Source organism: Periplaneta americana, chromosome 14 (genome assembly GCF_040183065.1).
Source record: "Periplaneta americana isolate PAMFEO1 chromosome 14, P.americana_PAMFEO1_priV1, whole genome shotgun sequence".
Classification (NCBI taxonomy): Eukaryota; Metazoa; Arthropoda; class Insecta; order Blattodea; family Blattidae; genus Periplaneta; species Periplaneta americana.
Window position 1 is genome coordinate 91104063 of NC_091130.1, and position 18476 is coordinate 91122538.

The 18476-nt window shown below is 34.2% G+C and overlaps 1 protein-coding gene and 1 long non-coding RNA gene across 6 annotated transcripts in view; one reads left to right on the forward strand and one right to left on the reverse strand.

Annotated features, from left to right (window-relative positions):
• Positions 1 to 18476, reverse strand: part of dom (domino helicase) — a 689640-nt gene that overhangs the window by 653205 nt on the left and 17959 nt on the right. For all 5 annotated transcript variants that reach the window (XM_069845730.1, XM_069845733.1, XM_069845731.1 and 2 more), the window contains exon 3: positions 5116 to 5962. In XM_069845730.1, coding sequence (XP_069701831.1) covers positions 5116 to 5962 — 847 coding nt within the window. The remainder of the gene's footprint in view (positions 1 to 5115; positions 5963 to 18476) is intronic.
• LOC138713562 (uncharacterized) overlaps positions 1 to 18476 on the forward strand; it is a 266726-nt gene that overhangs the window by 20437 nt on the left and 227813 nt on the right. The window lies entirely within an intron of this gene.

The following is an 18476-nucleotide window of genomic DNA, read 5'->3' on the forward strand; positions in this document are numbered from 1 at the left end:
AAAAAGTGGACTTTTCAACCCGACTACCTTAAGTTAATTAATTATGTAAAATTTTAGCCCTCAATAATGCACGATATCCATACAGCAATTCTGTCAATACGAGAAAAAATGTAAAAATGTCGCATACTATGTCAAAAAAATAATTCATAACTTCTCTTCTAATTGAGGTAGAATCTTAAACTTGGGCTTATTTTAAAGCTAAGGGATCATACGTTTCAATAAAAATAGGTTTGCATCAAAGTAATGAATTCTTTATTGAATGGTCACGTGAAACGCATTTAAACATTGAATATCTATAAATGCAGGACAAATTATTTCGCGAAAAATGTATGTTATAGAGGTAAGAGTCTTCTCCCCTTGGTGTAAGTTTCATTTTGGAAACGTTTCTGGAATGTCAGTAAAAAAATATATATGTATTGGTTTGTAGCACTTAAACCCATCTTACACCAACACTGCATGCACGCGAGTTCGTACTTGTCTGATTATCTGCGTCGTCAATCTGTCAGGCCGTCATGAGTGGCAGTTTATACAGTCTTCAATTTATACAAAACGTGCGATCTGTTTCAAGTGCAGTGTCGTTAGTTTTTGTAGTATGTGGTAGTTTTGTGCGATGTAATGGAGTCGCGTTTTAAGTTATAGGCCTATGTTTGCTGCAATCCCTTCGAGAAATCAGGGCATTGTAATTAGAGGAAAAATTTAAGAAGGGTTATATCGTGGATGCTTAATGTATTTCCTGATTTAAAACAGGAACAAAAGGTGTATGCTATGTGTCGCAAAGAAATAAAAATATAATATGATGCTATTACGCAGAATCCTCAGAATGACTCTAGTAATGAAGAATATGTCGATTCTACAGCAAATGTAAGTTCATTAAATACAAGTCTTTTTGACCAAGGTGTGTTCCTTATTAAACAAAAAAGGCTACAACAAAAGAAATAATTAGAGACAGAAATTTGAAAATATTGTAAAAGATAAAGTCTTCGATGTTAAAGACGCCGAGGAACCAGGACCTTTCTGATTCTGAAATTTTGTCTCAGTTGCAGGAAAATTTTCAAAATTCAGGTAAAAGTGAGAAAATCACAATTTTAACACTACTACCTAAAAGCTGGAGCATAAATAATATAAAAAAGAGTTTCTTTCAGGTTTCGAATACATAATTCGGAAAGCCAAAGTCCTGGTAAAGGGAAAGGGAATTTTGTGTTCACCAAATCCGAAACCTGAAAAACCCTTGCTCGCGGCTGTTCCCGGTAAAGTTAAAGAATTCTGTTGTTCTGACGAGATAAGCAGAATGATGCCTGATAAGAAATATTTGTCACAATTAAAGAATCAGGGAGTAAATCACATGAGCAGAAATGAATTATATGCAGCGTTCAAAAATTCTAACCCTGAAATGAAGATAATATTCTCCAAATTTTCAGCTCTTAGACCAAGAAATTGTATTCTAGCTGGAGTTAGTGGAACTATACTGTCTGTGTTTGTGTTCTTATCAGAATGTAAAACTTATGCCGGAAGCAATTTATTAAAGTTTCAGGTCTACGTGGATTTCTAGAAAATTTTTCTTTATACCTTCCAACTTATCAACATTTCTTGGCTACTATGGTGTGCAATCCTCCTCATATAAATTGCTTGTTCAGGAAATGTACAGAATGTCCTGAACCATTCAAAATAAGAGAGGGTTTAGAGAAATGTTTCGAATAAAACTTCAGTGAATCAGTGACCTACTGTACAAGCAGTGGATGACGACTGACCGATCAACGCTTGAGACCATAATGAAACCCACAGACAAATTTTTCGACTGTCTCTTGGAGAAACTTGGTGATTTACTGACTCACTCATTTATATCATCTGAACAAAGTAAGTCTCTACGTGATATGAAATCATTTCTACAGCCATGCCAGCTTGTTGTGTTATGCGACTTCGCTGAAAACTATTATTTCGTAATCCAGGATGAAATTCAGTCATATCACAGGACTAATGTGCAGACAACCATTCATACTTTCGTAATAAATTATAACGAATCGTTATCCGATACAGTCTCTATTAAAAATCTGGTAATAATTTCACACTGCCCGAAATATGACACTACAGCTGTACATCTGTTTCAAAAATATCTAATGGAGTCATTAAAACAAACATCTGTAATTCACCACAAAAATTATGTATTTCTCCGATGGATTCTCTGCTCAGTATAAAAATAGGAAAAAATTTCCTGAACCTCACATTACATGAACATTTTGGATTTCCAGCAGAATTGCATTATTTTTGCATATCGCATGGCAAAAGAACATGCGACATTGTAGGTGGGACACTTAAAAGGTTTGCGGCTTGTGCTAGTTTGCAGAGACCATCTGATAAACAAATAACTACACCTAGGGAATTGTACGACTGGACAAGGGATCATCTCCCAAACATTAATACCATTTATATGTCTGAAAAAAGCTATACTGAAGAGGAAAAAATGCTTGCTCTTCGATTTGCAAAATCCACCGCAGTGCCTGGAACACAAGTTTCATACAGTCCTGCTGTTTAGGATGGGTATTATACTTGCTAAACAGTTTTAAAATGCAGCTGAAACAACGCAGCATCCTGTCTGGAAAGATTATCAGGCTATTTCATTTCAGCAATGAAAGGTAAGCATTTTTTACAGAACTTCAGGTTTAACAAAATCCATGTGGCAATAATTTATTTGAGGTAATAATTGAAAAAATTCTAATTATGTACTACATGTTAAATTACATAGCGACAGTCAAGAATATAATCAAATATAATTAAATACAACGAATGTGTGGGGCATAATTATCGCGACTTATACGGTTAGCTTACGCTTGCAGTGACATAATAATTTTTATCTTTGTAACCTATGATGATTCCAAGTTGAAACTTATCAGTTCATTATATCACTAATTGAGGTGTACTATATATTTTTTTCCTTAAAATAGAAATCCCGCATTTTTAAATATGAATATATGAAAATTGTTTCACCATGTTTTTTTAGTGTAATTGAATACATGCAGAAAACAATATAAGCAATAAAAACTATCACATATTAAGAATGTATCACCCAATTTTTGTAAATTTATCTGGAGACGTTGTTGAGATATATAATTTTAATTGAAGCAGTGTGCTTACAAAAATATGATTTTTCTTTATGTTTGAAACGCCACTGACAGAAAATGAAACACACAGGACATATGAAACTCGGCAGTTTTAGTTAGCGCGGCAGGTAAAACAAACCCTCAAATTTTGAAAGAAATCTGAGTCGGTCGGGTTGAGCGCCTTGTTGATTTGATATGGAATGACCTTGATAATAAATGCTAGATCTTCAGAGAAATATAAGCAATCAAACTTAAATAAATTAGTTAGTAGGGCATTAATAGTATGAATAATCTTATTCAGTTTAATAAACAGTGTGATAAATTTAGAATGTCTGAAATGTCGTTTTCCTGAATTTTTCTTAAAAAATCGGGAATTTCTCAAAATTTTACAATACTTATCTGGCAACCCTGTGTATAAAACATGTTTCATATTTTAAATATCCCATGTCAACTTTATCATTTTCAACAGTTCAAATATTAATTAACTCAGCAGTTCTCTTCAGCATTTTATTTTATTTAAGGATATTTTCCAGGCCTATATAGAAAATATGCGGAATTTACGGCATAAATGAACAAACACGCTTTTTTCTTCAGAAAAATAAGATATTTTGATATAAGGAAATTTCACTAGAGTAGACCCTGATTATCAATCTTCTGATTAACTGATCATCAGATTAGCCAATGCTCTTTCTACTTCCTCCTCCCCATCTAATTAATCATGAAAACCCAGCTAAACTTCGATCTGCACAATTCAATATAAAGGGTCTAACAAGAGATCTTCTGCGAGGCTACTATGTAATTGTAAACATATGATTAGCTGTTCATGGACCTTCAAAAATCAAAATGTGCATAATTACTCCTTCCTTCAGGACTATAACGCTAATCACAGAAGTTCACACCTCCACTCACCTCTCACATTCCAATATAAGGGGAATAATCTTGAGATGAATTTGCTGACGAATTTCAAGAATTTGAAGAGAATAACAACAGAAGAATATTAATGGAAAACAATAAAAAAACATTGAAACAAACTGACCAATTCTTTGATGTGAATGAAGAAAATATTAATCAGTGCCTGGATACACATTTGGCACTTCCCACATATGAAATAAAAAGTGATGATGACATTATTATTAGTGACCCTACGTGTAAGGCTACAAATTTCACAGTTGCTACATTGGAGTGGAAGAAGAGACAGTGCCTGAATTGCATGTTCTAATATAAACTGCACTCGAATTGGCGGAGATCCTCATGAGGGTTTTGGGGCAAGAAGATCACATTTCATTCCCGGACATTATTTTACTTCTGAGAACTAGAATGGAGATAAAAAAAAACTGCTGGTAGTAAAGTTCAGAAAAAAGTAACAGACTTTCTTAAAAGAATATAAAGATAAGGTAAGAACAAGCAGAAGAACGAATTATCCATCTTGTTTGATTAACCATTCCTCCTTTTCTCTTCATTATAATGTATAATTGAGGTTCTAGTGTATAACAAAGTAATTTCTGAGGTTCCTAGGATTTCGTTATATTGGTATTTTACTGTATGCACTAGATTTAGGATACATTAGCATGAAATTAATATAAGTAATGATCAGAACGATAATTTTATACTTAATTGAAATGGTCCAGAATCATGAACATGAATCCAACTAAGTTCTTGGACAACGAGTAGACGAAAAAAGTGAAGTAAAGGATGTCTACCCACAATCCAAACTGAAAGCTAATTTAGTAAAACTCTGATTCAAGGAACCTGCACATATCAATGCTCTACAAACAGCCAAGGATATAATACAATAATATACTAAAACATGTAAACAAAGTGTATTACAAAAATCGTCAGTTTTGCTAATGAGTTGTCCTTGTCTGTATGTATCACACAGCACAAAAAAAAACACATAACACGCATTTCTAAATTACTGAAATTATTATCTATAGGCCAATGTATCGAAGAAGAGAAATTGTAATGAGATCAATTTTATTACAAAATTATTTCCTTAAAAAAATTGAAATCACACACTCACCTTGCTGACTGAGTTGAGCTACAGCAGGAGGAAGTGTAGTGGAAACAGCTATAGGTGTTGCCCCCACTCCTGGGATCTTGATCTCTGTGCTCTGAGAAGAATGAGAAGATGCTGACGTGGATGCTGCTGATAATATTGAAGTAAGATCTTCGTCGTCATCATCAGGATCCAAGCGGTGAGATCGAAGAAAATGTAGGAACTGAGGAGTAGATGATCGTTTACGCCACGTATGATAATCCATCATGTTTCCTCCAGCTTGCAAAAAGAAAAGTTCAGATGCATGTTCCGCATATTTTTCACGATCACTTCGCATCTTTGACATTTTATGTTCTAGCACTTTCTTCCTTAAAGCTGCAATCTCTTCATTAGGAGGTGGTTTCTCATGAAGATCTGAAAGTCTCATTCTTTTCCTGGCAGGTGAAGACTGTGCACTTGACATGAGATTCGAAGTAGAGGACAATGGTGTTGCAAATGATCCACTGGAAGTACGCACTAAATTTGGTGTAGATGTTAATACTAGTGTTGGAGGAGGTGACTGTACAATACCTATGGCACCACTAGTCCTCTGACGGGGGGGAGATGATAAGGAACTGACCAAAGTTGGATGTGACGAAGCATTAACTGCTGGCTGACCAATAGCAACAAGTGATACTGTGCCTCGCCCTGCAGAATCACTTGTGCTATTGTTTCCAGCAGCATTATTAGCAGCAAGCTGCAAAGTTCCTCCGCGTCCTGGAACCTGGGATACTCCAACCACATTCACTCTTGGAGACGGAGCAATATTCAGTATGCGTGTTACACCAGCTTGTTGAAGAGCTGCATTGCTGGTCGCAATTGTTGGAATAACCTGGATGCAAAATAAATGTTTATTAATACAAATTTCACAACAATGAAGTCTGAATCCAGTGGCAAGTGACAATACTAACATTGAAAAACAGGTAAACAGCTTCATGATAGAAATGAAGAGATAGAGTGTGTACATACAGGTGTTCCACTTGCTGCAAAACCCTAACATCCATTATAGAAATCATAAAATATGTCTACAAGTGAGCAATGTCATGAAATGGAAGGGGAAATTAAAATACTCACACACCTCTCCTCACAGTTACTTTGTCCACAGTATCTGCTGGAAATGTAATCTTCAGCAAGTTATTGTGTGTATGTTAGCAAAAAAAAAAAAATATGATTTAACCTGAAAGTGGCTGCTACCTAAAGTGTTACAGGGCTGGTCATAGTATGAGTATTTTACTCATGCTGAGTGTCGTCCAGATGACCTGAATTATACTCGCTGAAATCGGTATATCGAAAAGAATAATAAATGGCAGGAGTTTCCAAAAAACCAAAGCTTCCTATTGATACCTAAGAAGATACTCTCCCTATTGAAACATACTGGATTTGTCTTTATTCGTACTTTATCTTATCTGGTTGGCATTTCTATTTTGAAAATACTATTAAATATGGAAAGAGGTATGTTAATTTCAAATCCATCCAATTCATGATCAGGGGCATGAATTGGATTACGAATTAATTTATAATCATTCATTCACTTAATACAAGCCAACAAAAATATCTACACAACAGAAGCTTCAATAAGTATTTTATTGTACAAGCTTTAGAATCATCAACTCTTACTTATTTATGGCTTTTAAGGAACCCGGAGGTTCATTGCTGCCCTCACGTAAGCCAGCCATCAGTCCCTATCCTAAGCAAGATTAATCCTCTCTCTCTCTCTCTGCCATAATATCCCACCTCCCTCAAATCCATTTTTATATTATCCTCCCATCTACGTCTTGGCCTCCCCAAAGGTCTTTTTCCCTCCGGTCTCCTGACTAACAATCTATATGCATTCCTGGATTCGCCCATACATGCTACATGCCCTGCCCATCGCAAACGTCTGGATTTAATGTTCCTATTTATGTCAGGTCAAGAATACAGAGCGTGCAGTTCTGTGTTGTGTAACTTTCTCCATTCTCCTATAACTTCATCCCTCTTAGCCACAAATATAGTCTCATCAACTCTACTCTAAATGTTATGTTTTATTTAACGACGCAACTGCAGAGGTTATATCAGCATCACTGGATGTGCCGGAATTTTGTCCCACAGGAGTTCTTTTACATGCCAGTAAATCTACTGACATGAGCCTATCGCATTTAAGCACACTTAAATGCCATCGACCTGGCCCGGGATCGAACCCGCAACCTTGGGCATAAAAGACCAGCGCTATACCAACTCGCCAACCAGGTCGACTCTCTACTCTACTCTTCATTATTTCTAAAATAAGGTTTATGTCTACAGAAAATGGGCTTAATTTTTTATAAAAGTACTTTCATAGAGAAATGTGAAGGCACTGTTTGTTTACAAAGGAACAGATAGTATTATGTTCTTGTGATCATGAAAAGCATTACAGTCTTCAGGTTTATCTGTACACGTCATTGATCTTGTGTGTATTTCACTTCCCATTTTGAAAATATCATAAACAGAAACTTTCTACCTAAAATTCACTTTATATCTGGAGAAACATAATTATATTCAGAAGACTATTTGTTGCCATCGAAATTTCAGGAACATTATTGTACTAATGAAAAGAGAAGTGACAATTGGACTCAATAGAAACTAGTGTAGTGGCAAATGAGTAGGTTACTATTAGAAATAATTGGCATTTCAATTTATAAGAAGTGGTCAATTTTAGTTTTATTATTTATACGTAAGTTATAAGTAGCCTAACCATGTTAGAAATGGATGAATATAACTATGCACATGTAACAAAGATACACAAACAAAAAAAATTTCACACACATAGGGAAATAACACACGCACGCACGCAAACACACACACACACACACACACACACACACACTCATAGAGACAGAAGAAAACACAAATATTCCTCAAAGAAATAACATACAATAAAACATTGACAAAGACTTACTGACTACAAGAAAAAAAAATACAAAAGAAAACATTACTGTAAACAAAATGCAATGACGTAATAATAATAATAATAATAATAATAATAATAATAATAATAATAATAATAATGATAATGAGTGATGACAAACGATTACTACTTTACTATGAGAAAAGTAAAAATAAAATAAGTTATGCTAATGTCAATAATGTTCCTAACAAAAGGTAGCTTATGTTTAATGATATAAAAACACAAACTTCAGAAACTTTATGGTGAATTAGGTCATACCTGTGCCAAGCACTGAGTACAGTTATGTGACGCATGTTCATTATAAATAAGTTTTCAGCATGAGTTGCGTTCTTTGTCCACGTGTTTTGTCTCTTGGGACACAATGCGCAAATTTCAGGCATGACAGTTTGCTTATTTTCCACTAGTTATTTCACTGTAATCTTTGCCAGAGATTTCCGAAATTCTAGTGGTAGATCTGAATTCAATACATTATCTAGAGAAATTTCATGAGCTGTAAAGCTAGCTTCATCACGAAATCACATTTTGGTTGTATATTTCCTGAACTGTCACTAATTATTATATATATGATATACATTTACATCACAGCACTTCTTTACATATAATGGTGTAACTCACATTTATCGTATATCTTTACAAGACACTTCTTTGCAGTATGAGTCTTAAATTTAGTTTTATTATTTATACGTAAGTTATAAGTAGCCTAACCATGTTAGAAATGGATGAATATAACTATGCACATGTAACAAAGATACACAAACAAAAAAAATTTCACACACATAGGGAAATAACACACGCACGCACGCAAACACACACACACACACACACACACACACACACACTCATAGAGACAGAAGAAAACACAAATATTCCTCAAAGAAATAACATACAATAAAACATTGACAAAGACTTACTGACTACAAGAAAAAAAAATACAAAAGAAAACATTACTGTAAACAAAATGCAATGACGTAATAATAATAATAATAATAATAATAATAATAATAATAATAATAATAATAATAATGATAATGAGTGATGACAAACGATTACTACTTTACTATGAGAAAAGTAAAAATAAAATAAGTTATGCTAATGTCAATAATGTTCCTAACAAAAGGTAGCTTATGTTTAATGATATAAAAACACAAACTTCAGAAACTTTATGGTGAATTAGGTCATACCTGTGCCAAGCACTGAGTACAGTTATGTGACGCATGTTCATTATAAATAAGTTTTCAGCATGAGTTGCGTTCTTTGTCCACGTGTTTTGTCTCTTGGGACACAATGCGCAAATTTCAGGCATGACAGTTTGCTTATTTTCCACTAGTTATTTCACTGTAATCTTTGCCAGAGATTTCCGAAATTCTAGTGGTAGATCTGAATTCAATACATTATCTAGAGAAATTTCATGAGCTGTAAAGCTAGCTTCATCACGAAATCACATTTTGGTTGTATATTTCCTGAACTGTCACTAATTATTATATATATGATATACATTTACATCACAGCACTTCTTTACATATAATGGTGTAACTCACATTTATCGTATATCTTTACAAGACACTTCTTTGCAGTATGAGTCTTAAATACTCCATTATCACTACCTATATATTTTCTCATTGCTCGGTCTACACTACTATTCAATACTTATACATTTCATTCACTTTCCTTGTTAATTCACTAATCCTAATATTAGCGTTTTTAAGTGCCATCTCTAATACTGTATACCACTTTCCATCCTCCTTTAGTTACTGTGTCCTACATTTTCTACTGCTACTATTCATTCTAGAACCACTCTTAAATTCACTAATATCAAAATCTATACTTAAATTGTAAGATTTCTCTATCACTTCTCAATATTTTCCCAGTTCCACTTCATCCTTCTCTTTTTTGACTACTATTGTATTTATCACTATTCATACATTCATAGGTGCTCTTTATTTTTATTATCTCTGTTATCCATATAATTTACACTGTTTACTATAGTATCCTATTTTATCCATCGCAACTGCTTCTTCATTTACCTAATATTTATAATTCACTACTTCTAAGTTGTACCATTTTCCCATATTCTTACTCAGTTTCACTTCATTGCTCTTATTATCCATCTTTTATATTTATTCCTATCCAGGAATGTGAAGAGCCAGCAAGACCGAACATTGTTGAGTGAAAATAAATTATACACATATTCTATTTATCCGTATCAATTGTTTCCACGGGTTCTTTGTAGTTACACAATATTATAATTTACATTGAAAAATTCCTTATTCTTCACTTAGTTCACTGACCATACATTTTCTTTTAATGTTTACATTTCCTAGACTATTTATCTGCTTCCCTCTTTTATTTACACTACTCACTTTTACTCTTAATACACAATCATGAATGTTTCTATTTTTTTTATTAACGTAATTTTCCTATCACCCTATTTTTTTTCTCTTGTATCACCCCATACTCTGGACATTTCTTTCTTATGTTACTAAACTCCCTCATTATGCAATCAATGAATTCCTCTATTGACTTTAGCATACCACCAAAGTGGATAAAGATTCCATCAAGATATTTCACGAATGAAGGAGATATACAATGGCATTACTTACAGATTTTAGAGAACTCGGAAGTTCATTGCCACCCTCATATAAGCCAGTCATCAGTCCCTATCCTGAGCAAGATTAATCCTGTCTCTACGATCACATCCCACCTCCCTCAAATTCATTTTTATATTATCCTCCCACCTACGTCTCAGCCTTTCCAAAGGTGTTTTTCCTCCAGCTTCCCAACTAACACTCTATATGCATTTCTGGATTCGCCCATAAGTGCTACATGCCCTGCCCATCTCAAACATCTGGATTTAATGTTCCTAATTATGTCAGGTGAAGAATACAATGCATGGAGTTCTGCACTGCGTAACTTTCTCCATTCTCTTGTAACTTCATCCCTCTCAGCCCCAAATATTTTCCTAAGCATCTTATTTTCAAATATCCTTAACCTCTGTTCCTCTCTCAAACTGAGAGTCGAAGTTTCACAACCATACAGAATAACCAGTAATATGACTGTTTTATAAATTCCAACTTTCAGCTTTTTGAGAGCAAACTGGATGACAAAAGCTTATCATGGCAAAAGGAATAAACACTTCTTGGTTGATTTCTGCTGGATATGGGTGCGAGAAACCTCATCCTAGCAAAGAGACAGAGGATGACAAAGGAAGCTTTACAGCATGTTTTTCAATTGGCAAGTTTCATATGAGATCACATTTTCATATTCTATAAGTGCCACATTCACCTTGAAAACATACTATAGTTTGCCTTTTTAGTATGAAAACAGCAAAATTACTTTAAACCCTTCCAGGAGAATGTAAGAAATCCAAGATCCTTAGCATTGGTCAACAACAACTTCAAACCGTCCTCTTCAAAAACTGGTGGGAGACCAACAGACTGGAATTCAGCACACCTAAATCTATATATCACCATAAATTTTGTCAAGGAAAAGTTTTTGCAGAACAGTGTAATCAATTAAGCCCAGTTTTCACATAGGGTACTGTAAGCAGTACTCTCCATTTGATTTATATTGACAAGCTGTTTTCGGTTTTCACATAGGAGACTGTGCGTGCACTGTACTGTCTGGAATCACATGGCGAGGCGATTTCGGTCCTGTAATTCCCAGTGGTTACGACACAGTACACACACAGTTCTCTATGTGAAAATGTATGAGATCAACTACAGACTGTCTTCAGGTAATTTCAGGTATTTCCACTCTCCATTCAGGTATAGCACGAGACATCTGGTGCATCCCTCGTACCTTTTCCCTTCCTGAAGCCAAACTGCTCTTCTTCTGTCCTACCTTAGGATATAAACATTGATTCATTTGTCGCAGGAGAATTTTCGCCAAGTGTGATATAAGGCTGGAAGTCCTGAACTCATTACATTTCTTGGCATTATTTTTCTTCGGTATGGGCAGCAACACTATCTCTGTAAAATATTCAGGCCATTCCCTTTCTCGTATATCTTGTTGCATAATGACAGAATTTCCTTCTTGTCTTCACCTAAGCATTTCACTAATTCAACGGGGATTCCAACAACTTCTGTTGCTTTCCCATTCATTTCCCTAAGCTCTGTTCAAACTTCTTCCCTTAAAACAGAAAATTCTTTTTCGTCTTCTGATATGACAGCTAACTCAACTGGTCGATTCCCCGACTCATGTAACTCATTTGCATATTTCGCCATGTTCAGTATTCCTTGTTTGCCTGTTATTTAATTTCTGATTTCGTTCGTCTGTAAATCACATGAATTTTCTGTTCTTATTTGTGAAGTTCAAACATTTTACTTCATGGTACATTAAATCATATCCTTTTCTCTCTAGATCCTCTATTTCTCTTTATTTCTCTTTTATCCAGTCTTCCTTCACTGTATCAGTTTCTCTTCTTGGTTCATTGTTTAGTTTCTTGTCGTTTCTTCTACCTTTTTCTGTATTGATGTTTTTCCATTTTCTCCTTTCCTCCATGTTCAACATTTTCCCTGTGATCCAAGGTTTCTTAATTCTCGCACCTTCTCTGTATCCTACTATTTTTTCTGCTGTTCTGTATATACAGCTTTTTTGACGAGTCCAGTACTCATTATTATTCTCAGGTATGGGTTCTAATGTATCAGTTTTCTCTTGAAAATTTACTTCAAATTTTCTTCTTTCTTATTCATTCTTCAGATTTTTCATGTCAATTTCTTGTCACCTGTCTTCCTCTTATATTCTTCAGACGAATATCTACATTGCCAATAAGCAGGACATGATTTAAGTTAATTTCCACTCCTGGTAAAGTCAATGCATTTTTAAGCAATTTCGGAATCTTTCCTATACCAGTATATAATCTATCAGATAATGTTATCTGGGTGAATATTCTGAAATGGGTAAATGTATGTCCCGGCTGATTTAAGGAGTTTCTTGAAAATGTTAACTGATTACTTTTGCGTTTAATTAACTAACTCTCACATGCTTTAGTTGGAAACAGAGCATAAAAGAATAATTTTAAAATTCATAATTAAAAAATAACATCCAAATGTCAAAATGTAACTATGGTCCGTATGTCCCCAACTACATTTTACTCTGTTTGATTATGTTTTTCTTGGAATGTTTCGATTTGATTTGATTTTATTTTCTCGGCCAAAATTATAAAAATAAATAGTTAAAATATTTATGAAAGACAGGAATTGTTGTTTAATTCTGAAAGGACACAACTTTAACGTAAAGTTTGTCCACAAAAATTTCGTAACGCTGGTCCCTCGAAATAAAAGAGCTACACAAAAGACAAGTTTGCTTCATGTGGTGAATTTTAATGGTTGGTAGTGATGAGAGGTCAACATGGCGCCAGTTGAAAAACTTTTCGTCCATTGTCGTAATTTATTTTATTTAAAAATACAAAAATCATCACTGATGACTGAATGTTATGTTTTCTATTACTAACACCGGTCTCAGGTGGCATTAAATATAGTTTGTATATACTGAACTTTCGTAGTATATGCAAAACATCATACTGTTTGTCGACTAAAAAATCTAACCTCAATGATATTTTTAACCATTTATTTTGCCAGAACTATTGCGGAAATTATATTAATTTGTAACAACGGAGGAGGGTTTGATTGGCCATCAGTTCTATTTCTGTTGCAGAAAGAACAATCAGTATTTGATCAACAGATTTCTGCTGGTTAAATGACTGATCATTGATCACGTATTTATGTTGTTCTGTTTATGGTGCAGTTACTGTAATTTATATAGTAAATAGTTATAGCATAATAATATTGTTTTCGACATAATGAATTCTTCTGAAGAAGAAATTTTGGAACGAAGAAATATTATTAAGAAGAAGGCATTTCCATGATGGACATGAATTGTTTTTATGTATAATGACAGATAATTTGAGCAAAGATTTCGGTTAAGTAAGGATTTGTGTATTTTGTTACTTTCAAAAATTTAAACATATATATATATATATGCAGACAGACAAATCGAGACTTACCACTTTCTCCTATGAACAAAGTTCTAATAACATGAGATTTTATGCTGTTGGAATTTTTCAGGTGTCTTGGGTGATCTTGTTGGAGTCCACAAATCAACTATTTGCCAAGTAGTTAGGAATGTTACGCATGAAATTGCTTTGTTATCACAGGACTCATAAAGCTCCCAACCTAAGACAAGGAACGATTTGAAATCCAAAGAGAATTTTCAGCCATGTCAGGATTTCCAAGAGTAATTGGTTGTATAGACTGCTCACAACCCCATCCAATCACCTGGTGGAAATGATGCCGAACTTTATCGAAATAAAAAAGGTTCCTTTTCTGTGAATGTACAGGCAATATGTACACAATCATTGAAATTCTGGAATGTTGTAGCCCGCTGGCAGGGTTCTACACAAGATAGCATAATATTTTTAATGAGTAGGTTATGACCTCAATTTGTAAACAGAGAATAAAAAGCAACAAAACAGCAAATCATTCGCTTTTTTCCTAGACACCACCCACTTGATGCATTCGTTTCGTAACTTTTAAAGAGCATCAAATTGGCTGTGGTTGCTAAATAGCGCTGTTGTCAAATGCATTTCTTTCTCAAATCAGCAATTAGTAAATCGAGACAAGTTGAATGGAGATTCACGTTCGTGCAATGCAATGAACAATCAAATAAATCAGACATCAACTGGCAATCAGGGACTGATGTGATTTGCATTTCTGCAACCAGGCCTAAGACTTTAACATTTCATCTTTCCTTACTTTTTATGATGATGATGATCATCATCATCATCATCATCATCATCATCATCAATTCCCATTCTTGTTAGTCATTTTCATTTATGTATAGAGAAACTGAGAAATTTTGTCATTAGCAATGTCATAGAGTAAATTACATTACAGAGAAAAATGACATAAGCTAAATACTATACTTCAATACTTTTCAAAATAGTTACAAGAAAGAACTATTCAGATGATAGGCGGAGAGAGAACAGTTTCCTTTGGGGGGGGGGGGGGGGGCAAAACAAAATCATAGAATCTCCACATAACGGGGTTATGGGAGACATCATTTACCCCCTCCCCTCCATTATAGCTTGACCGTGGTGCAGTATACCGGAATATGATTATTTAATAAAGTTATTTTCGAGAGCATGTTTCTTACAGTGTTACATCCACATCTGCAATGTTTCGGACCGAGTTGTATGGGGCATGAACTGTAGGTCTACTACAAATTATAATAGGGCATAACTTAAACCAATATCCCTCTTTCTCTCTCTCGTACAGAAACATATGCATGCATCAAATAAAACTACGTAACAGTGCTAACAGAAACTTTTTTATATGAAGTTTACCTTCCTGAAGGTATCATACGAAATGTAAACTCTTATTTTATTTAATGTCATCTTTAAGTTTACACATTATACCGAGATGTTTTCTTTTTTCTGCATTGTTGTGCAGTATGTTATTCATATTCTCCAAGTGGCTGCTTGAACACCTGCAGACTTCTAACACATGAGTACTGGCTGTTACAAAAGAAGCATTACAGTGCTTCCATTCCTCAAATGAAATATAGAAATTGTGATACATACAGAAATTTAAAATAAATATTATAGTACCGATACATGATCTGAAGACATTAATTCATCAATTTAAGCACAGAAACTTAATAATAAACAAAAGCAAAAAAGACTTTTTGAATTCAATATTTTCTAACGTTAACTCATAACTCGCCTACCCCATATCCCCCATAACTGCACCTGCCCCTCTCCATATTCCCCCATAGTTCCACCTATGATTCAGAGCTTAAATTTTCATACAATTAATGATAATTCCTATGTATAAACGATTTTTAATCGTTGTAGTTGATCACATTTGTCTTCGGAAACTTACTGTCTTAAAATGTTTCATTACACAGATTTTCAGGTTCTGCAGCCAAAACTCTTCCTGTGCATAATATCCTTCCATTCGTTAGTGTGTATAACTTTGTAATAAATTATGCATTATTTCTACTTCAAGCCTCTTATATCAACAATTGTTTGGTCTCAAACTTTTTTCCTGGCCTTATAGGCGTATCTGCATTGTATAAATTTATTCCTTCTCACAATTTTATTTAAAAAAATTTGCAATCGTTATAATTTACATTGTAGAGTTCTTTGTTTCTTGCTTGTTACATTCAATTCATAATCATTTCAAACATATATAGGGGACGAAAACAATTTCTCTGAAGTTGAGGGCACATTGTCCTCTTGCATCAATGTATGATCATTTTCCAGTATTAGTCGCTCGATTTTAGTGTTATACTTTATTGACAGTGAACACGACCTCCTGGTTAAAATTTACTTTAATTCTTTTATTTACAACTTTCTGCAATTAATATGTTTTAGGGCCATTTTCGATGAAATGAGTCAAGCAACTAGTACCATAATTTCATTTGAACTCATTCCTTCTTCCTCTCCATACCAGACATAGGTATAAATATCCTCGTTATTAGAAACATAAATTGTGTATTTACAAACTTTGAACTTTTTTTCAGTAGTACAGCTATTGGGACAAAGTAATGTACTTTCAATATCAATTGATGTAACTAAAATTTCATCAGGCACTGAACAAATGGTATGGATTTGAAGCTTCATAAGGTTTGTTCTTTTGGGTATGCAATTCAAAAATTCTTCTTGGGAAATATTTCCATCTATGGAACTTTCACATGTTTTACACTGATCTCTGCGTGCTTAAAGATAAACAACTTCTCTTCCTTCTAAAATTTACAAAATGGTTCCCTTTTTACTGATATATATTTTAATTTTTTCATCATGCTTCATACACTGGGTGCATGAGATACTGAATGAAACATAAGCTCAACACACTGTCTTCAAAATATGTTCGACAATAATAACTGGACATTTTTAGTACAATACAGCTGCCCTACCTGCCACAGCTGACTACAGTTGCAGATTTGTAGTGGAAGTTACATTCTAGCCCTCTCTCCAGTATTATTATTTACCTCAGTGATCACGCAAAATAGCAACAATGATTGCTTTCTTTTAATCATATTACAATTGAGACGGATGTGTACATATGCATTATCATATTACATATTATACTGTACTATTACAATTTGGTATCAAACCGGTTGGCTATTTTCCACCCAGCAGGACATAGCCTAATGTAAGAGTGCTTCATTTCCCTTATGGGACTCTCATATCACCACTGCCTTTACTCTTGCCAAATAAATTTCTTTAAAATGATTTTGGTTAACACAGGTTCCATCAAGGCCTATGTATACTCAAGGATGACTGTCTCTTGAAGCTTTGATGTTCTAATGTCGTAAGAAATTTAATGCAAGTTGCAAACAATCTTTCTCCTTTCCAATATGAATTTCCTACCATAATTTACTTTTCTATACTTAAAACCATGCTCTTTACTATATTACGCATAGAATGTATCGAGACATTATAAAATTTATGTTCTCTCTCATATCTAGTGTTAATTTTTTTCCTGTTGCATATTGCCCTTTATCATAATACCTGATAATTATTCTGTGAAAATCGTCGAACCCAGTAATTCGATGTTGAACTTTATGTATATTTTCTTAAAAATCGGTACCCTTCTTTGTTCAGCAGTAGAAGCAGTCTCACAACAAATTCTTGAGTGCATTTACTGTACACAACACAACCTACACCACTATCTTCAAAAGCCAGTTTTTGTGTGTTTAAAAAAAATCTATTCTCTCTCTCTCTCTACGCGCATGCACACACGTACACACATACAGGAGAGAGAGAAATTAAATAATAAAGAAGGATTATGCAATACATCTATATAGGACTCAGTATATAGTATAATTCCATCACAGCTTAGAAACTACACCAACAGTATCTCAATCTCTTTAACACTGCACTATCAACTATTGATCCCAGTATTAGGCCTCACTTTAGCTACAATATTTACGCAATGATTGCGGGTAATGAAAACAATGGGTCAGTCCATGTCAATTCATCTAGAAAATACTCCAAATGTCACCCTATGTCAGGGATTTTCTAAAAACGTGTCGAATTGCACTACAAGCATATCTATGGATAGCCTTACAATTTGAATGGATTTTGCGGATTGGTTGCAGAGGAATGACTATTGGAAATTACAGACTTAGGATTAAAAATTGTTACATGTTAACACACAAAATGTTCTGTACATTCTACAGTTTTTGAGCTAGACATTTGATCTTTTGAAATGAAACTGTAGAATGACCATCTTCTGAATTAGATACTGAAAAATGGGGTTAATTTAGTACATATGAGTCAAATTAGTACAACCACGTTCTCGTGTGTTCAGCATTTGAAACTGTGTCATAGTTAAAAAATTCGACAAAAGAGCAGTTCTATCATGTAGGCAAGATGTCACATAGTTGGTCACACTGTTCAAACACGTGATTCTTCCAT